General features: G+C 44.4%; 1 protein-coding gene across 2 annotated transcripts in view; it reads left to right on the forward strand.

Annotated features, from left to right (window-relative positions):
• The window catches only part of dennd2b (DENN domain containing 2B), a 96,282-nt gene that overhangs the window by 73,139 nt on the left and 1,074 nt on the right, over window positions 1-22,069 (forward strand). For both annotated transcript variants that reach the window (XM_046345723.1, XM_046345724.1), the window contains exons 13-19: window positions 708-848; window positions 998-1,146; window positions 15,967-16,144; window positions 19,825-19,866; window positions 19,992-20,103; window positions 20,517-20,756; window positions 21,819-21,905. In XM_046345723.1, coding sequence (XP_046201679.1) covers window positions 708-848; window positions 998-1,146; window positions 15,967-16,144; window positions 19,825-19,866; window positions 19,992-20,103; window positions 20,517-20,756; window positions 21,819-21,905 — 949 coding nt within the window. The remainder of the gene's footprint in view (window positions 1-707; window positions 849-997; window positions 1,147-15,966; window positions 16,145-19,824; window positions 19,867-19,991; window positions 20,104-20,516; window positions 20,757-21,818; window positions 21,906-22,069) is intronic.

Below are 22,069 nucleotides of genomic sequence, written 5' to 3' on the forward strand. Positions count from 1 at the left end.
TGAGTGTGTCTCTCTCCAACAAACTTTCCAGACAGGAGTAGACAGGTCTGACACAGACAGACACGTGGGCATATTGGGTGGGATTTTCCTTTGCTACTTTCCAAATATATCAGAGAGCCACAGATTGAAATTCATAATGTATTTGTCAAAAGGGGCAAAGGTAGCCTGGTTCCAGACAATAGCAGGAGCTTTACTTCAGACAGCAACACACATTTCCATTTACTGGCCATACTGACTGAATGTACTTGGTCTTGGTCTATTACTAGATTCTCAATCTACATCCCGAGTGAAACCTTATTCCTTATTTAGTGCACTACGTTTGCCCACAGTCCATAAGGCACTATATAGGGAATTTGGGACTTTCTGTTTGAAATATTGAGTGTTGTGTCTGCAGTGTGGACTAACTCTCAACCCCCTGTCCTGTGCTGTGTGGTCTAACTCTCAACCCCCTGTCCTGTGCTGTGTGGTCTAACTCTCAACCCCCTGTCCTGTGCTGTGTGGTCTAACTCTCAACCCCCTGTCCTGTGCTGTGTGGTCTAACTATCAACCTCCTGTCCTGTGCTGTGTGGTCTAACTCTCAACCTCCTGTCCTGTGCTGTGTGATCTAACTCTCAACCTCCTGTTCTGTGCTGTGTGGTCTAACTCTCAACCCCCTGTCCTGTGCTGTGTGGTCTAACTCTCAACCCCCTGTCCTGTGCTGTGTGTAGATCCTGGATGAGGTGGAGAGGCGGAGGGGGATCTCTGCAGCCCTGGTCTACCCCTTCATGAGGAGTCTGATGGAGTCACCCTTCCCAGCGCCGGGGAAGACCATCAAAGTCAAGACCTTCCTGCCTGGAGCAGGGAATGAGGTTGGAGACACATCAGCCCTTGGTTACTAAGGTTCCATCAAAGAAGGATGATGCATGAAGATAATGCAATGTATGCTTAATTGAGCATGACCTGTGATCTCTGTAAATGTATGATTGGTTGTGACCCCAAGTGGTGTTCTCCTCCCCAGGTCATTGAGCTGAGGCGGCCCATGGACTCCAGACTAGAGCATGTAGACTTTGACAGTCTCTTTAGCTGCCTGAGCGTGCGTCAGGTGGTGCAGGTCTTCGCCTCCCTGCTGCTGGAGCGCAGAGTCATCTTTGTGGCTGATAAACTCAGGTGAGCAGCAAGACTCTTATTGTTAGTAACCCTTCTAGTAATAAGTAAAGATGGAGAGAGAACTGAATCACCTACTCATGGGAAGCTGTCCCTGACTAATGGTCATGCCCTGTTAGAGGCAGGTGGGGGTTGTTGAAACTTGTAGTTGTTAGATGATGGTTACTTGTGCCAAGTGAAATGCTCAATAATACCTTTAGTGGCAGTGTTTTGTTAAGGTAGTTCCGAAATGCTAAGGGCTGTTGTCATTGTTAGATAATGATTGAAAGTACAGTATTTACAGAGAACTGATACGTAGAGCTCTCAACGCCTGCTCATATTGTAGTGTAAGGTTATCGCCTGACAAAGATCTTAACCCTTCGATATTAGGCTATAAATAGTACAAATAGCTCCTAGAATACTTCATCCTTGTCACACATGGTGGCTAGGAGTGAGATCAATTACTGTCTAGGATTACGGTGTATGTTAGCAAATATTTCCCTCCTCAGTTATCTCTGAAGTCCACTGTCTTTTTCTGCAGTGAATCCACCTATTCTAACCCCATTACAATAACATCTGCCTTACATGAGAGGGATTTTATCTCAAGCTCTTGTACATTTTCCCTTTTCTGTTTACGTTCACACAGAGGCCTGACTGTTTTTCTCAGACCCACATTTTAAAAAAATAAATAAATGTATTTTACCTTTATTTAACTAGGCAAGTCAGTTAAGAACAAATTCTTATTTTCAATGATGGCCTAGGAACAGTGGGTTAACTGCCTGTTCAGGGGCAGAATGACAGATTTGTACCTTGTCAGCTCGGGGATTTGAACTTGCAACCTTCCGGTTACTCGTCCAACGCTCTAACCACTAGGCTACCCTGCCGCCCCGCACATTGCTGAGCTCAGGGATCCTCTATCTGTATCTTTCTGGACATGTGTCAGTCTGTATACAGTACAGACTGACTATGATACCGTCATCATAACACTGTTTCACATGTCTTGGTGCATTTCCTCTCACAGAGATGACATATCCTGAACTTTTAAAAATTGACTAACTTCAAAGAGAGATCATTTACATAGTATGTATAACAGTTCCAATAGTGGGGATTGCCCTGCCACTGCACTCTGGCTCACCCTAACTGTTGATGGCAGATTTAATTCCTCAGTTGAGCTGCTTGCCATTCACCCAATCTGCACGGCAAATAGCAGCCTTCTACTGTGGGTTTGTCAGTTGGTGCTTAACGGGTTTAGCATGTGGGGACATCGTTAGAGCTGTTAAATGAATTCTCCCTGCATGTACTCACAACTGATGTTGTTCCAGAAGTGGGTCATCTCTCTGACGGGGGCCACTGTCCAACCCCGGCAGTCAGGGTGGGGTGGGGTGGTGCAGATAACATGGAGCTAGGGGTCTCCAAGGAGCCAGAGTCCCACCAGGCAGCAATCTGCCCCTGGCTATAGGACAGCACTCTGGGCTGAGGGGCTCTGTTAGAGGGGGGCAGTTTGTGTTGAACGGTAATCTCTACACATCAGAGGACAGTTTAAACAAACATCAGTGGGGGCAGTGACTGTGAGGGGAAGGAATGTACTTCCTGTGTGCAGCGACTCTCCCCTCTGATCTATGGCTTCACTGTCACTGTGTGACTGATGGCGCCATGTTCCCTCCCTGGTCCCTGCCTGGCCTGTTTACGACAGCCCTCTCTCCACCCAGGGGGACTCAGAGAAAGCTGTTTCTGTCGTCACTCTGCCGTTTGAGACAACGACTCCCGGGTACATGTCAGTTTGCACATCACCCAAAGATTGTTAATCAGTCACCCATTTCTAAGGGCTCTTGTGAACAGCAGCAAGGACTTGAGAGCTGTATCGAATAGTCTGTGTCTGAGGTACTGTTAGTGAACAACACTGAAAATCAACACCATGAGTCTTGACAGATGACAGTACTATAGACTACAGTACCACAGTCTACGGTACTACAAACTACAGTACTACAAACTATAGTACTACAGACTACAGTCCTGCTCAATGTTAGAACTTCATTGAAAACCATATTTACATTTACATTTAAGTCATTTAGCAGACGCTCTTATCCAGAGCGACTTACAAATTGGTGCATTCACCTTATGACATTCAGTGGAACAACCACTTTACAATAGTGCATCTAAATATTTTAAGGGGGGGGTGAGAAGGATTACTTTATCCTATCCTAGGTATTCCTTAAAGAGGTGGGGTTTCAGGTGTCTCCGGAAGGTGGTGATTGACTCCGCTGTCCTGGCGTCGTGAGGGAGTTTGTTCCACCATTGGGGAGCCAGAGCAGCGAACAGTTTTGACTGGGCTGAGCGGGAACTGTACTTCCTCAGTGGTAGGGAGGCGAGCAGGCCAGAGGTGGATGAACGCAGTGCCCTTATTTGGGTGTAGGGCCTGATCAGAGCCTGGAGGTACTGAGGTGCCGTTCCCCTCACAGCTCCGTAGGCAAGCACCATGGTCTTGTAGCGGATGCGAGCTTCAACTGGAAGCCAGTGGAGAGAGCGGAGGAGCGGGGTGACGTGAGAGAACTTGGGAAAGTTGAACACTAGACGGGCTGCGGCGTTCTGGATGAGTTGTAGGGGTTTAATGGCACAGGCAGGGAGCCCAGCCAACAGCGAGTTGCAGTAATCCAGACGGGAGATGACAAGTGCCTGGATTAGGACCTGCGCCGCTTCCTGTGTGAGGCAGGGTCGTACTCTGCGGATGTTGTAGAGTATGAACCTACAGGAACGGGCCAACGCCTTGATGTTAGTTGAGAACGACAGGGTGTTGTCCAGGATCACGCCAAGGTTCTTAGCGCTCTGGGAGGAGGACACAATGGAGTTGTCAACCGTGATGGCGAGATCATGGAACGGGCAGTCCTTCCCCGGGAGGAAGAGCAGCTCCGTCTTGCCGAAGTTCAGCTTGAGGTGGTGATCCGTCATCCACACTGATATGTCTGCCAGACATGCAGAGATGCGATTCGCCACCTGGTCATCAGAAGGGGGAAAGGAGAAGATTAATTGTGTGTCGTCTACATAGCAATGATAGGAGAGACCATGTGAGGTTATGACAGAGCCAAGTGACTTGGTGTATAGCGAGAATAGGAGAGGGCCTAGAACAGAGCCCTGGGGGACACCAGTGGTGAGAGCGCGTGGTGAGGAGACAGATTCTCGCCACGCCACCTGGTAGGAGCGACCTGTCAGGTAGGACGCAATCCAAGCATGGGCCGCGCCGGAGATGCCCAACTCGGAGAGGGTGGAGAGGAGGATCTGATGGTTCACAGTATCGAAGGCAGCCGATAGGTCTAGAAGGATGAGAGCAGAGGAGAGAGAGTTAGCTTTAGCGGTGCGGAGCGCCTCCGTGATACAGAGAAGAGCAGTCTCAGTTGAATGACTAGTCTTGAAACCTGACTGATTTGGATCAAGAAGGTCATTCTGAGAGAGATAGCGGGAGAGCTGACCAAGGACGGCACGTTCAAGAGTTTTGGAGAGAAAAGAAAGAAGGGATACTGGTCTGTAGTTGTTGACATCGGGGGGATCGAGTGTAGGTTTTTTCAGAAGGGGTGCAACTCTCGCTCTCTTGAAGACGGAAGGGACGTAGCCAGCGGTCAGGGATAAGTTGATGAGCGAGGTGAGGTAAGGGAGAAGGTCTCCGGAAATGGTCTGGAGAAGAGAGGAGGGGATAGGGTCGAGCGGGCAGGTTGTTGGGCGGCCGGCCGTCACAAGACGCAAGATTTCATCTGGAGAGAGAGGGGAGAAAGAGGTCAGAGCACAGGGTAGGGCAGTGTGAGCAGAACCAGCGGTGTCGTTTGACTTAGCAAACGAGGATCGGATGTCGTCGACCTTCTTTTCAAAATGGTTGACAAAGTCATCTGCAGAGAGGGAGGGGGGGGAGGAGGAGGATTCAGGAGGGAGGAGAAGGTGGCAAAGAGCTTCCTAGGGTTAGAGGCAGATGCTTGGAATTTAGAGTGGTAGAAAATGGCTTTAGCAGCAGAGACAGAGGAGAAATGTGTAGAGAGGAGGGAGTGAAAGGATGCCAGGTCCGCAGGGAGGCGAGTTTTCCTCCATTTCCACTCGGCTGCCCGGAGCCCTGTTCTGTGAGCTCGCAATGAGTCATCAAGCCACGGAGCGGGAGGGGAGGACCGAGCCGGCCTGGAAGATAGGGGACATAGAGAGTCAAAGGATGCAGAAAGGGAGGAGAGAAGGGTTGAGGAGGCAGAATCAGGAGATAGGTTGGAGAAGGTTTGAGCAGACGGAAGAGATGATAGGATGGAAGAGGAGAGAGTAGCGGGGGAGAGAGAGCAAAGGTTGGGACGGCGCGATACCATCCGAGTAGGGGCAGTGTGGGAAGTGTTGGATGAGAGCGAGAGGGAAAAGGATACAAGGTAGTGGTCGGAGACTTGGAGGGGAGTTGCAATGAGGTTAGTGGAAGAACAGCATCTAGTAAAGATGAGGTCGAGCGTATTGCCTGCCTTGTGAGTAGGGGGGGAAGGTGAGAGGTCGAGGTCAAAAGAGGAAAGGAGTGGAAAGAAGGAGGCAGAGAGGAATGAGTCAAAGGTAGATGTGGGGAGGTTAAAGTCGCCCAGAACTGTGAGAGGTGAGCCGTCCTCAGGAAAGGAGCTTATCAAGGCATCAAGCTCATTGATGAACTCTCCGAGGGGACCTGGAGGGCGATAAATGATAAGGATGTTAAGCTTGAAAGGGCTGGTAACTGTGACAGCATGAAATTCAAAGGAGGCGATAGACAGATGGGTAAGGGGAGAAAGAGAGAATGACCATTTGGGAGAGATAAGGATCCCGATGCCACCACCCCGCTGACCAGAAGCTCTCGGGGTGTGCGAGAACACGTGGGCGGACGAAGAGAGAGCAGTAGGAGTAGCAGCGTTATCTGTGGTGATCCATGTTTCTGTCAGTGCCAAGAAGTCGAGGGACTGGAGGGAGGCATAGGCTGAGATGAACTCTGCCTTGTTGGCTGCAGATCGGCAGTTCCAGAGGCTACCGGAGACCTGGAATTCCACGTGGGTCGTGCGCGCTGGGACCACCAGATTAGGGTGGCAGCGGCCACGCGGTGTGGAGCGTTTGTATGGTCTGTGCAGAGAGGAGAGAACAGGGATAGACAGACACATAGTTGACAGGCTACAGAAGAGGCTACGCTAATGCAAGGAGATTGGAATGACAAGTGGACTACACGTCTCGAATGTTCAGAAAGTTAAGCTTACGTAGCAAGAATCTTATTGACTAAAATGATTAAAATGATACAGTACTGCTGAAGTAGGCTAGCTGGCAGTGGCTGCGTTGTTGACTTTGTAGGCTAGCTGGCAGTGGCTGCGTTGTTGACACTACACTAATCAAGTCGTTCCATTGAGTGTAATAGTTTCTACAGTGCTGCTATTCGGGGGCTAGCTGGCTAGCTAGCAGTGTTGATTACGTTACGTTGCGTTAAAAGAACGACAATAGCTGGCTAGCTAACCTAGAAAATCGCTCTAGACTACACAATTATCTTTGATACACAGACGGCTATGTAGCTAGCTATGTAGCTAGCTACGAACAATCAAATCAAACCGTTGTGCTGTAATGAAATGAAATGAAAAATGTGATACTACCTGTGGAGCGAAGCGGAATGCGACCGGGTTGTTGAGTGTGGAAGTTCTATTCAGTAGACGTTGGCTAGCTGTTGGCTAGCTAGCAGTGTCTCCTACGTTAAGGACGACAAATAGCTGGCTAGCTAACCTCGGTAAATTAAGATAATCACTCTAAGACTACACGCTCTAAACTACACAATTATCTTGGATACGAAGACAGCAAAGACAACTATGTAGCTAGCTAACACTACACTAATCAAGTCGTTCAGTTGAGTGTAATAGTTTCTACAGTGCTGCTATTCGGTAGACGGTGGACGTTTGCTAGCTGGCTAGCTGCTGGGCAGATAGCAGTGCAGACTACGTTAGGACGACGAAATACGAAGTTGCAATAGAAGTGCTGACTGTTTCACTTTGTTGTCCTCTTTCTTTTCCTTTTTCTTCTGTCCTTCTTTTGTCCTTATTTTGTCTTCCTTTCTTCTGTTAACTAGATATTTTTTGTTGTTATTCTTTGTAAGCTAGCTAGCTTCTTCCAGGAGAGTCCCTAGCAACTGCTTAGCAACAAGTAAACAATTCTGCTAGCAATTCAGCTAGCTAAGATAACTGTACAATTTTATGAAAAATAGTTAATTTTTCAAAAGCCTGTCTTTTTTGGTTTGTTCCTTGTTTTGTCTTCTATTGAGTCTTGCAGTTTTCTCTTGATTTTTTCGATGTACTTCACTCTAAAAAACCATTTAAATCTCAATATATACAGGAGCTCATTTTTCAGCAGCTGCTCAATTTAGAACTCCGGAACAACATACATATACTGTTACTTATCATAAAACCTGCTTTGTATCAACACAATGACATACTTCACCATTCAGGTCTTATTCAGGTTCTGAATAAAGGCAAAACAATAAGTTTTCATTGTGGATTAGCGTCACAAACCAACCAGTCCTTTCTGTGTGTGTCTAACTGGACTTAGTCTCCAGGGCTCACACCCAGAACCACAATAGATGGAGCTCTAGTTGCCAGAGTGCCCCAGAACACATACCAGACCCCTTGTGTCTCAGTTCCCATTGGAAAGAAGGGAAGAGAACCTCTACTGACTTCACTGGTAAAAGGGTCTGATCCCATGGGAGACAGAGAACGCAATTCAATCCCAGAAATCCCTTCCATCACAACATGATGTATGTCTGGGTGTAATGTATATCCAATAGGAGAAGGATCTGAGGGAGGGAAAACACAGAACAGGCCATGTTAGGGAATGTGTCTCCACTGGGTTGTACTGTGGTAAGACTTGATATATAAGTATTATTTTTAAACCAGGTGGTTCAAGCCCTGAATGCTGATTGGCTGAAAGCCATGTTATATCACACTGTATACCATGGGTATGACAAAAATAATACTATTTACTGGTCTAATTATGTTGGTAACCAGTTAATAATTGCAATAAGGCACATTGAGGGTTTGTGTTATATGGCCAATATACCATGGCTAAGGGCTGTATCCAGGCACTCTGTATTGCGTCGTGCTTAACGACAGCCCTTAGCCATGGTATATTGGCCATATCCCACCCACCACTTATGCTAAGACAGAGGTTGGCAGAATGGCTGTACCGACTTTTTATTTTTATTTTTATTTCACCTTTATTTAACCAGGTAGGCTAGTTGAGAACAGGTTCTCATTTGCAACTGCGACCTGGCAGTTGCAAATGACTTCTGACTTCAAACGAGTCCCAAGACGCTTGTGGGGGTTGTAGAGTAAAATGGAGAACACCATCATGTCCCTGAGAGTCTCATCTTTCCACAGAGGGTTTTGTAGGCCAAACCGTTTGGACACTACAGACGATTTTGTAAGAAGACCGATTTTTATGACGTCTCATGGTCTGAAAACCCCCTGCTAGCTCTGTCACCTTTCATTGCAGATGCGGAAGTTCGACATAGACGGATGCAGTGGATCCAATGCAAAACAACATATCTCATCTCTAGCTTGAATGGACTATTTTGTATGTTTTTTATTAGTAGTATTATGCTAATTAGACATAGGCCTTAGGTTTTTTACAAATGTTTATCTGACTCCATTTGATATTATGGTAAAATCATGTGCAATCAAGTATTATGTGTTTAGCCGACTAAGATCAAGAAATGGTCACGAGAAGCGAATTTCAAAGCATGTATGTTAATATTTATTTACTTTTAAAATTTATGAAATTACATACAAGGCATGAAGCTTAAGTTACAAGGCAATACTGACCCTTTGGCATTGCCTTGGGCCATTTGCCATGTGGCGAGTAAATTAGGGCCAAGCCTACGGGGTTACATGGACTGTTGCAGTAACCATTTATTTGTACTGTAGGCTGTGTAGGACTTGCTTAAGAGGTCACAACGGGTCGTTTGCCAAAAGCAAGCGTCTTTGTATGTATAAAAATGCTTTATATCAGACATGTTGCTGCTTATCTGTGACATCAAACAGCGAGACAGACAGTTACTCAGAACTGATGATGATTAACCAGCAAATGGCTGCTGTAATAACAACTTTGATGCCTAATTACATGAATTCATCATCGGTTACATCAGACTGTAATTGCTTAAACAGATTTACCTGAAGGCTCTGTGCTGGGATTGCTGCAGTGCTCATAATGTCAACATCATCTTCCAGTTATTATGGGTCTAGGCCAGAGAAGGGTTACCACCACAGAGAGAGTGTTGGCTTGTTTGATCTGCCTCTCAGTGGGTCTAAATGGGCGGGTCTCAACTTCTTCCCTGCCATTCCTCCATTGTTAGGGCTTGCCTGTGGGCTAGAGTCAAAATATACAGGTTAAGACAAGAGGATTCTAATATCCCAGAACTCTTTGCAATTCATGTGACCAGCGTTGCTAGTTAACAACGGCGCTAGTAGATATCAATGGAGCTGTTTCCTTGCATTTGTTTATTTTCGAACGCTTTTGTATAGAATGACTTTGTTGTCTTAACCTTCCCATCTTCAACCTAGCCTGTGGGTGTAGAGGTGATTGAATCACTTCTCTTTTTTTGGCCAATCTGATAATATGGAGGTCGTTTCCGATTAATGAGGTGCTTTAATAAGTCAATGTTTCTAATGTATTTGCTGAGCGGCCCACAGTAGAACAGACAGGGGATTGGGAGGAAGGTAGTGTGTGTATGAGTGGGAGAAAGATGGAGGGTAAGAGAGGGAGAAACAGGGAGAAAGAAAGAGCGGGGGTGCAGAGGGAGAGCAAAAGACCGCCTCTGAAAGCTTTTCTCATGGTCATGGTGAATTAATCAGGCTCTTGTTTACTGAGGGGGAGAAGGAAGGCTGTTTTCTGAGGGGGAGAAGGAAGGCTGTTTTCTGAGAGGGAGAAGGAAGGCTGTTTTCTGAGGGGGAGAAGGAAGGCTGTTTTCTGAGGGGGAGAAGGAAGGCTGTTTTCTGAGGGGGAGAAGGAAGGCTGTTTTCTGGGGGGGAGAAGGAAGGCTGTTTTCTGAGGGGGAGAAGGAAGGCTGTTTTCTGAGGGGGAGAAGGAAGGCTGTTTTCTGAGGGGGAGAAGGAAGGCTGTTTTCTGAGAGGGAGAAGGAAGGCTGTTTTCTGAGGGGGAGAAGGAAGGCTGTTTTCTGAGGGGGAGAAGGAAGGCTGTTTTCTGAGGGGGAGAAGGAAGGCTGTTTTCTGGGGGGAGAAGGAAGGCTGTTTTCTGAGGGGGAGAAGGAAGGCTGTTTTCTGAGGGGGAGAAGGAAGGCTGTTTTCTGAGGGGGAGAAGGAAGGCTGTTTTCTGAGAGGGAGAAGGAAGGCTGTTTTCTGAGGGGGAGAAGGAAGGCTGTTTTCTGAGGGGGAGAAGGAAGGCTGTTTTCTGAGGGGGAGAAGGAAGGCTGTTTTCTGAGAGGGAGAAGGAAGGCTGATTTCTGAGGGGGAGAAGGAAGGCTGTTTTCTGAGAGGGAGAAGGAAGGCTGTTTTCTGAGGGGGAGAAGGAAGGCTGTTTTCTGAGAGGGAGAAGGAAGGCTGTTTTCTGTACCTCGTTTCCCCTTACACCGCTCCCTGTGACATCAGAAAACTTCAAACTAACACATGGTAGTCACCAGATGTATTGCATTTTTATTAGTTTGAAATCCTCCATTCAAACCCCATTCATAATTTTCTTCTACCACCTGTTGAAATGACTGGGGTTTGCATTAGATTCAGGAAGAGCCCATTGCTCCAGACTCCAGACTCCAGTCTCCAGCCATATAATATGATGTGTGTCTGTAACCCCAGTCTGTTAAAGTGAGCCACTGTAGGTAGCTACAGTGTACCACTCTAATCTGGGAACAAGCTGTACAGTTTATTTAGTCCCTTATTACTCCTGAACACTGTTGTATCACACAGAGCAATGCTGTCACCGCACCTAACAACCTGCAACAACTTAACACTTTCCCCGTGTGTATTTCTAACGCCCAAAGGTGGAGTGGATGAACACAGTGGAAACATACTGTATCTAAAATGTTGCTGTGAGACTGAAGAGGGAAACTCAGAAGATGGAAAACAGAGGCCAAGCATCTGACTTTCCCATAATTATTATTATTATTATTATTATTATTATTATTATTATTATTATTATATACACACACTGCAATGCTGCCCACAAGAAGCATTGGAATCAATAGGCTTGACTAGGACCATATGTAGTGTTGCCCAAGGGAAGCCTGGTCTTACTGTTCAACAGCTTCCACTACAACTGTTCATACCAGGGAGTCCAAGCCTAGGCTGTGATGGGGACTTATGGAGAGGAAGTGAGGAAAAGACATTGGAGCTCTATGTGAATACTAAGCATTCTACTAGATGCACCAATGAGCAGTATGCACACCCTCATTCATCCTTCACACCATTGCTTCATTTGAGCCGGATCCTAATAAAAGCGATCAAAGTTAATTCGTCATGTGAAATAGTAGATTTTCAGCCCGGGCCTGATATTCCAGTTGATTCAGGTTGGGCCGGCCTGGGTTTATGTTTGAGACCAACGCGTGGCCATGGCTGTGTGAGAAGCACAGAACTAGAATGAGATTCACGTTCTATGATCTCTCTCTGCAACTCTCATCTCTCCAGCGTTGCACTTCATCATTTATTTCCTTATAGAATCATAGCCGTGCGAATTGGAAAAGTTATAGAGTTACTGCTGTCTGTTCAGAAAGAAATGAAATAATTCAGAATAGCCTAGTACACCATGAGAGAGCCTGTGATTTAGCCACAGAAGATCACTATCTTATTTTAACAACTTAACTAGCTATGGATTGTGTGTAGCCAATAACAAGGGATAGCCTAAATCTGTGAGTGAACAGCATGCAGATAAAAAGGCAATATTTATTTGAAAAGAGAAGACTCTAATCTGTTTGCTGTAGGCTACCAACATTTTTGATCAACTTCCAAATATTGTTTTACAAAGTAAAACAAAAGAGATAAAACAAAAGAGAGTGAGGCTTTTGGCACGAATCACCAGCCAGTGAGCTGCACATCATTGGGTGAGTCAGTGAAACTGGAAAGCATTTTTAGGACTATCATTTCCTCTTCACATTGTAACCTACAATATGTGTCTACACACACCTATGCCTAGACTATTGATGGATTCAAGACAAGTGTAACGCTCATAGTCGGTGGAAGGAAGAGTGGACCAAAGCGCAGCGTGGAAAGTGTTCATGATATTAATTTACAAGAAGCACTCAAACAAAAATAACAAATCCGAAAACGAAAGCGAACAGTTCCGTCAGGCACAGACATTAAACAGAAAATGACACCCCACAAAACCCAAATGGAAAAACACAACTTATATATGATCCCCAATCAGAGACAACGATAGACAGCTGCCTCTGATTGGGAACCACACTCTGCAAAACAACAAAGAAATAGAAAACACAGATTTTCCCACCCGAGTCACACCCTGACCTAACCAAACATAGAGAATAAATAAGGATCTCTAAGGTCAGGACAGACAAGGTTGTTTTTATTGATCTCACTGTGTCAGTGTCAAAGTATACTGTCATTTTGACCATTTGTACGATATTAAAAAAGATTCTGCCAAATTCTCAAGTCATGTAAAATGATGCAGAATTGCATGAAATGCGTTTATAAAAGGTAACATTTTTTTGCAGACCCTAGGTTACTAAAAATGTTCTCCATGAGTGCAACTTCTGTAAGTGCCTCTGCTCTACTTTTCTATGCCACTACGCAAATGCAATGATCTGCATGCAGTGCTTTATTAAAGGGGATTTATCTCTCATGCATTCTGGTACATCAGAGCTCCCCAGGTTACCCCCCTCTCGCACTAACTCTTTTGTTCCGCTACCTCCCGATTTACAAATGAAGCACTGATTCTCACCCAGAAAAATATGTATGTGCTTCAGTATGAGGAGCTGTTAGTCAACAGCTGTACTGATGCTCCTGCCAGAGCCTGTGTTTGTCCTGAGCTGAAATGGGCCCGTCTGGGCTCGTGGACAGTGCTGCTGACGCTGGGACTCTCCATCCTGCACCTGTGAGTTTGGCAGAGTAAGCCTCTCTATCCTGAGAGTTTCCTGGGAATCTGCATGGTCAGCCACAGACAGACCCAGGACAACCATTCCCGATCTGACATGCTTATATAACCCCAAATGCAATATATCACAAAGCAAAGTAAGTATCCTCTAAACTTAAGTGGATGGTTATGCGGATATGGTTTTGTTATGACCTGGTCTGTAAAGGTCTGCCATTCCTTTGCGCTTTAGAATGTGTTCCAAATAGCACCATTTTCCCTATGTAGTGCACTACTGCCCATATTGGCTCTGGTCAAATGTTGTGCAATATATAAGGAATAGAGTGCCATTTGGCACGCACCCTTAGAGAGTTGACTGGCAGCTCTGGGCAGAGATTGTGTTTTTATTGCAAGTTCATCATTTCCCATGAGTGTTTCCCTCAGGACTGAGTGTGTAAGTGATACTCATGGTATCAGTCCTCTCCTCTGCAGCACTTGCTCTGTCTTGCCTGTGGCTGAGGTTCTGCGAGCTGCACCCCATCACTCCCTGGTGGAACATGTCAAACCCCGGAGACTGGATCTGTTCAAAAGGATCAGCTCCTTCTGCAAATACAACTCAGACAGTGAAACTGAGACTGCTTTCTGCTCCATGCTATGATGGGTGAATAAGAAACCTGAACAGGCCATGGGGCTGCAGTTGTTGAGCCATGTAGATACTGGTCTCGCTTTACAGTGTTCGTTAACTATAATAGCTTGCCATTTTACTCATAGATCTATTCACAGTAAACTGTACCAAAACAAGATAAAGGTTCCGTCAAGGAGAGGCTGTATGCACATCAATATTGACGTGATAGAGCATGGTCACTTATATGTAGTGGGAGTACTGTGTGTTTGGTAGGATGTGCCCTCTGCTGTTGAAGAGAACAACTATACACAACATTCCTTATTAACAGTGCATTCATCTTCAGTGGAGTGTTTGATCCCCACTGATTTAGAGTTGTGGTATCTGTGTGTTTCTGATGGGCCTCATGGCTTATTTCCCCTCTCTATCTGTGTGTACATGGACTGTATGGAGTGCAGGGGGACAGAGGGGAGGAGGGTTGGCCACTGTCAACAAACTTGGGACCGTGAGAAAGACGACGTACTATTTGTGATTTTGTGTTAAGCCACAGCTGTCAGAATTCACCAGCGGTAAGGGTGCTGTTTTGGGTAATATCAAATGGATTCAAGTGTTAAACTATTGTAACACACCCAACCCATCTGAGGGTGAGGGAGTGGACCTACTGTGTGTGTTGCCACAGTGGCAGTGCCTAGTGTAATCAGCCTGCCAGATGTTTATAGAGCAGGTCTTAGCTGTGGGCTGTGTAGTTAAGGGTGTTACACTGTCAGTGGAAGAGGTGGAAACGTAACAGATTAAAGCTTTTGAATGGTTGCAATGGGTGAACCTGTCTGCTGCTCCCAGTGCTGTAAAGTACTTAAGTAAAAATACTTGAAGGTACTACTTAAGTCTTATTTTTTTACATTTTTACGTACTTAACTTTACTATTTATATTTTGGACAACTTTTACTTCACTACATTCCTAAAGAAATTAATGTACTTTTTACTCCATACATTTTCCCTGACAACAAAAGTACTCATTACATTTTGAATGCTTAGCAAGATAGGAAAATGGTCCAATACACACACTTATCAAGAGAACAACCCTGGTCATCCCTACTGTCTCTGACCTGGTGGACTCACTGAACACATGCTTCGTTTATAAATGATGTGTTGGAGTGTGCCTCTGGCTATCCGTAAATAAAATGTAAAACAGAAAATGGTGCCTTCTGGTTTGCTTAATATAAGCAAATTTGAAACTATTTATACTTTTGATACTTAATTACTTAAGTATATTTAAACCCAAATACTTTTAGACTTTTACCCAAGTAGTATTTTACTGGGTGACTTTCACTTTTACTTGAGTAATTTTCTATTAAGGCATCTTTACTTTTACCCAAGTATGACATTTGGGTATTTTTCCCGCTACTGGCTGCTCCAATGGGAAGTCTTGTACAGACCTCTCTCTCCTGGCAGCTGAGTGTCAGGAGGAGGGATTTCTTTCTGCTCTATCCTTTACTGTCTTCCTTTCTTCTGTTGTTGGAGAGAAAGAACAGCCTGTTGAGAATGGATTTCAGACTGTCCCTTAGACCAACTGGAGGAAGGAACACTGTGTTAAGCCAGGGTACATAGCCACACTGGTTCGCCTCACATATACAAAAGTAATTGTTTCAAGGGAAAAGAGGATCAGGTTGTTGTTTGGTTTGGACGTTGGAAAGACTGGTTCACTTATGACGTTAAGCAATACGCTCTCATTCGGCTCTCTTCTCGATATTAGAGGCAGATAATGATGAACTTTAAACAAATCTCAATAAGCTTTTATTCTGTGCTTTATAGAGGAATGTGAGGGTCCACATTTTTGTTGCATCTGTTTGTCGTTCTTTGTCCGCTGCTGGCTGTTGTTATAGGAGTATTCAGGGTTCACTTCAAAACACAATCCACCACTCCCTTTCAAAGGTCAGGATAATGTGGGCAATCTGATGGAAAATCTGGCATCCCCATGTTTTCCCCTGACAATGTTCATATCTGGTTTTACTGATGGAGCCAACTGCAGTTCTGTGTTGTGAGTGTAAAGGTGAGTGATGTTGTCTGTCACTCTCCCCGGTAGTACCCTGTCCAGCTGTATCTGATGTTGACTGTCCCCATAGAGATCTTAAAATGATTAGATATAGTGATTATATATGTAATTCTATGGTTGTCTGTCTCCCTCTCTGCAGTACCCTGTCCAGCTGTATGCACGCGGTGGTGGCTCTGCTCTATCCCTTCTCCTGGCAGCACACCTTCATCCCCGTCCTGCCTTCCTCCATGGTGGACATCGTCTGCTGCCCCACGCCCTTCCTGGTGGGGCTCCTGTCCAGCTCACTGCCCAAACTCAAAGACCTGCCTGTGGAAGAGGTTGGTACTTCATTTTCTCCATCTCTCTCTCTCGGGCTTTTCATCTTTATCTCCCACTGCCTTGCTTTTCTTAGACCAGGTTTAATGTATTGGCTCTATTAATTTCCTCCTCATTCTGCGCCTCTGATTTTGTTAGCTTGAGGCTACAGATTAGAGGCTATTCCACTGTCACATTCCATCTCTCTGTTAGACACTGGGCTAGGGAGTGGCCTTCCTGTTACTGGTCAGCAGTATAACGCCCACAACAACCTACAGTATATTACACAGTCAATTACCCTGCTTGTTTTCATTAAACATTTACCCAATGAGGGACTTATATTTCTGAAGAGAATTGCGTAGGTATGTTGATCCTCTTGGCTGATTGGTGCAGCCATGGGACAGATTCAGAAGCATCCGGATATACAGTAACTGGGACATCTCACGAGACAGCTATCATGGTGCTCCTCCCAACCTCCCTCAGAGACCCAGGACCACCCCTGGGTCCAGGATGAAACCACACTGGATGACTGTCACAGGCTTCTTTGAAAGAATGCTGGACCTTCCAGTGATTCAGAGCAATTTTACCCTCAGACGTTTAAAAACAACGTTTATTCATTTAAGCATTCATACCAGAAATCGTTCTAAATCAGCCTCATGTTAAATTCACAGTCACACATTGAGCAATAGCATTCTGTTTTTGAAAGATTGGGTCAGACTTGAATTCTCTCAGAGCGCTGAGTGTAATATGACCCGTTTCCTCTGTTTTGCTGCCATGGACACTGTAGGCTCCCAGTATTGAGTATTAGAATTCAAGCCATGAGCTTCCTAGTATTGAGCTGTCAGAGTCCACACACAGTGTGAGGCCTGCTATAGCTATAATTGCCTGTTCAGTGCTGTCCAGCAGTCTCGCTGTGGTCAAAGCCTGACAGGACGTTGACCTGCAGCAGTTTTGTCACCAATTACAGAGGGACGAGGGAAAGAAGACGTGTCTGCTTCTCTGCTCTCCCAGCTGGACAGTTCTGCTCTGTTCTGCGGCATTCTTGGAACGGAGCACTGATTTGCCAAGGCAGTGTGGAAATAGGGGGAAATCACTTGAATCCGTCCTTGTTAAAGTAGCAACAACTCCTCCAGCCTCAACGTGCTGTAGTGTGGCTGACCCTGACCTAAACCCCCCAGTGAATGTGGCCTTGGCAGTTGGCAGCTGCTGCAGCCTGCAGGGCCCATGCCAGGGCAGCCTCAGCCCTCAGCTCTGGGGTCCTGGCCCCAGTAGGGAGGGAGAGAGGGAGGTTCTGGCTCTCAATAAAAGCCTGGCAGGAGAAGCCATCAGGCCTCGTAAAGTCCAGCTCTCTGCTATAACACAGTTAGTCCGAGTCAGCAGCATCTGCCCTCAGCCCATGGTATGAGTGAAAAGACCATCTTACCCTGTCTGTCATATTTAACACAAGGCTTTTAATGGCCTGGCAACAGTATCTGTTGTCTGTTTAAATTTGTCTTGATGTTGCTGATCGACTCAATTAAAATTCCATAAGAATCTTTCGCTGCTTTTAAAGATCTTGTTTTAACACTGGTATAACACTTCCAACTTCTGGAAGAGCTCGTCTTTCTCTTGATGGAGAGTTTGATTTATTTGTAGAGGTCATTGGTATTCACTTTAAGCCACTGTACGCACATGGAAGAAGACTGGATTTGATTGAAGATTCCTAAATGTGATTGACCACCTTGATTCTGTCTAACGTAGCAACATTTAAAACATTTTTTTTTTACAGTGGATAAAAGTAGAGCCTCTGCGGTAGAAAATGGTATATCATACACTGCAGTTGTGGAACAATGGGAAAGTAATTCTGCTTTGAAAGTTGATAAACTTGTAACCCCACTTTTGAGAAAATGGCCCTTGAATGTTTTGGAACATCTACTGGAGAGCTCTCCTTTGTCTATACCCATTCAGCATTGTTCACACCCTCTTCTTAATCCTTAACCGCACTCATCTCTTTAAGGATTCACATGTGAGACCATGTGCTAAACAGAGTGACTAGGTTAGTGAACAACCAAAGATTTCATGACTAAAAGTGATAAAAGCAGTAGCCTACACACACAAAAAATGACTTCCAGGTAAAAATACACTCTCAGTTAGATAGCAAATGTTCAGTTTTTCCTGAAAGATTATTTGTGCAGTAGAAATCGGTCCGTTTGGTGTGTCACGTTTGGCTAACAAAAAAAAACTAAAATTCAGTTATCAAAACGGCAAACTTTTTTCCAAATTAACTCCATAATATCGACTGAAACATGGCAAACATTGTTTAGAACCAATCCTCAAGGTGTTTTTCACATATCTCTTCGATGATATATAGTTCGTGGAAGTGTGCTTTCCCCTCAGAATCCCATGGCAAAATGCCTGCAGCTGAAGATTACACAACAATTTAGACAGAGGACACCGGGCGGACCCCTGGCAAATGTAGTCTCTTATGGCCAATCTTCCAATGATATGCCTACAAATACGTCACAATGCTGCAGACATCTTGGATGAACGGCAGAGAGCTTAGGCTCATTCATGGCACATTCACAGCCATATAAGGAGACGATGGGAAACAGAGCTTCAAAAATTCTGCTCATTTCCTGTTTGAGGTTTCATCTTGGTTTCGCCTGTAGCATGAGTTCTGTGGCACTCACAGATAATATCTTTGCAGTTTTTAAAACGTCAGAGTGTTTTCTTTCCAAAGCTGCCAATTATATGCATAGTCGAGCATCTTTTCGTGACAAAATATTGTGCTTAAAACGGGCACGTTTTTTTTATCCAATAATGACATAGCGCCCCCATAGGTTGAAGAGGTTAAGTTAACCAACTAGGTTCAATGTTAGCTAGCTAACATTAGGCTATAACTAATAATGCAAATGGTTTTGTGATTCAAATAATATTACTATACCTATCATACAAGTAACGTTAGATAGCGAGCCAGCAAGCTAACTCTTGCTAGCTAGCGAACAGTATGCTTTAACTTGCAATGAAAACAAATTTATGACAAAATTAGAAATGTATAATATCTGAAGATGTAGCTCGATTCTTACTTGTATACATGGATGAACGCTTCACGTCAGACTGGAACCATTTAACTCTGTTTTGTTTGTAGGTACATATTGTTTGGCCAGTATTGTGTCAAGTCACTCCGGTTGACACGGTGAACTACTTTCGGCCTGTGTAGAAAGTAGCCCATCACTTTTTCCAACTGATCTGTTGATAGCTCCCGCTAAATTCAGTGCATCAATGTTGTTTAGAAAAGTAGCATAACTTTTGCAGTTCTCTATGGCCAAACTTATATCTTTCTAAAACGGTGAGGTAGAAAGGACTATCAACACATGCTGAACAGCTCAAGTTATAGACAGAAGCATGCTACACGTCAGACCAAACCAAACTCATCTCTCGGCATGTACAGCCCATCCATTATCTCAGCCAATCATGGCTAGCAGGATGGCTCCTGTCTTTTTCCGTGGCTAAACCAACTAGGCTTGTAATTTAACCATTTTATTTATATTTACAGATGGAATACAAGTTTGTTATGAAGGCACATGAAAGTGCACATGTTCCAGAAGGCATTTCTGCCAATAAACTAATTTTGATAAATAATGAATGTTTATGTTCAAATGCCTCTCCTGTCAAGTAGTGACGTGCGACATACACCTAGTTTCCTGAAATGTTTATTTTGCAGGCTTTGATGGTGGACCTGGGAACTGACCGCTTCCTCAGACAGGTTGGTCTCAAATCTCCAGTACCTCACCGTAACAAAGACCAGAACGTTTATTGTAATATAATATGGACTAGTCTTTTGATATTCTTGTTTATTGTCGCTAATTAAATTGTTATGCGTGTGTATAGATGGATGATGAGGCCTCACTGTTACCACGGAAACTCCAGTCTGCTCTTGAGCTAACTCTGGAGCAGAGGAACGACATCATCAATCAAGACTCTGACAGCGAGTCAGACGAAGGTGAACGAGGGACACATCATCACTCTCTACTAAACCAGATGTTACGAGTGTAAATTAGGACAACAGAGCACTGGCCATGTTTCAACCCTGTGAACAAGAACATGTACAGCACATGTCTGGGAGAAATATACTGTCTGTGGAGTGATGAGAACTCCTGGAATGGGTGATTCACCTCACTGAATTGGTTACTTGTGTTCAGAATGTTGTGTTCGTTTAATGTTACGTATAAATACACAATATCAGATAACTCTTGTGTCATTCCCACAAATGTCATAGGCCCTACTTGATTTTCAAGCACAATTCTCAAGCATGTAGTTTGTATTGCTTCTTTCTAAATGTATTGAACATGTATTAAGTGTGTTTCAGTTTCAACATCATAATACTAACCTATCCTGTTTCGTCTGTTTCTGTAGAGTGTAACTCCTTGAACAGCCTGGTGTCGGAGGCCTTCATCCGTTTCTTTCTGGAAACCATCGGCCACTACTCCCTGTTCCTCACCCAGAGCGAGCGAGGAGAACGCAGTTTCCAGCGCGAGGCCTTCCGCAAGTCTGTGGCCTCCAAGAGCATCCGTCGCTTCCTGGGGGTCTTCATGGAGTCCCAGATGTTTGCTGGGTTCATCCAAGACCGGGAGCTGCGGAAATGCCGGGCCAAAGGTGGAGCAAACCTACAATGACCCTGTTAATCCACCCTACACAACAGTCTGTAATATTATGGTCCTGTCTACTTGTTAAGAGATAATAACGTTATGTGTGTCCTGTCCTCTTAAAATGGATTCATTGTAGTTCATCATAATACAAATAATATGTAAACTGTAATGATTGGTAGAAATGCTCTTTAGAGGTAGGCTCTGCCACCCCTCACTTTTCTGCCAAAGTAGTCCAAAATCCCTAAAGGGATCTTCTCAATCCTGTGCTGGTACTGCCCTCTGGTTGACAGCGGTTCTAGCTGGGTATTTAGTGCCATCTCCTGGCCACATAGTGAAGGGTATTTCACCCCATACCAAAACATGCTTTCTCTGATATACTGCACTGTAACATTACCTCACAATATAACATTAATAATGTTAATAATTATCAGTGGTGGAAAAAGTATCTAATTGTCATACTTGAGTAAAAATATAGATACCTTAATAGAAAGTCACTCAAGTAAAAGTAAAAGTCACCCAGTAAAATACTACTTGAGTAAAAGTCTAAAAGTATTTGGTTCAAATGTAAATGTATCAAAAGTAAATATAATTGCTAAAATATACTTAAGTATCAAAAGTAAAAGTATAAATCATTTTAAATTCCTTCTATTAAGCAAAGCAGGCGGCACCATTTTCTTGTTTTTAAAATGTATGGATAGCCCTGGGCACACTCCAACACTCAGACATAATTTATAAAAGATGCATTTGTGCTTAGTGAGTCCACCAGATCAGATGCAGAAGGGATGACCATGTGTTGTCTTGATAAGTGTGTGAATTTGACCATGTTCCTGTCCTGCTGCTAAGCATTCAAAATGTAACAAGTACTTTTGGATGTCAGGTAATATGTATGCAGTAAAAAGTAGATTATTTTCTTTAGGAATGTAATGAAGTAAAAGTAGTCAATAATATAAATAGTAAAGTACAGATACCCCAAAAAAACTACTTAAGTGGTACTGTAAAGTATTTTTACTTAAGTACTTTACACCACTACACCTCATGTTATTCTGTCATTGTGTTGTGTTTCTGTCAGGACTCTTTGAGCAGAGGGTGGAGCAGTACCTGGAAGAGCTACCAGACACAGAGCAGAGTGGAGTGAACAAGTTCCTCAAAGGGCTAGGTGAGTTCTCAAATAAAATAGAATCTGCACTTAAAACAAATATTTCCCCTCAACAGACCTTATCCGTCCACTTTACCACTGGGATAAATTGTAACCTGACTTAAAATGTAGGATGATACAAAGTTTTGTTCTAAAAGAAGCCTATTCACATTTGGCCATGATGT

Source organism: Oncorhynchus gorbuscha, linkage group LG04 (assembly GCF_021184085.1).
Source record: "Oncorhynchus gorbuscha isolate QuinsamMale2020 ecotype Even-year linkage group LG04, OgorEven_v1.0, whole genome shotgun sequence".
Lineage (NCBI taxonomy): Eukaryota > Metazoa > Chordata > Actinopteri > Salmoniformes > Salmonidae > Oncorhynchus > Oncorhynchus gorbuscha.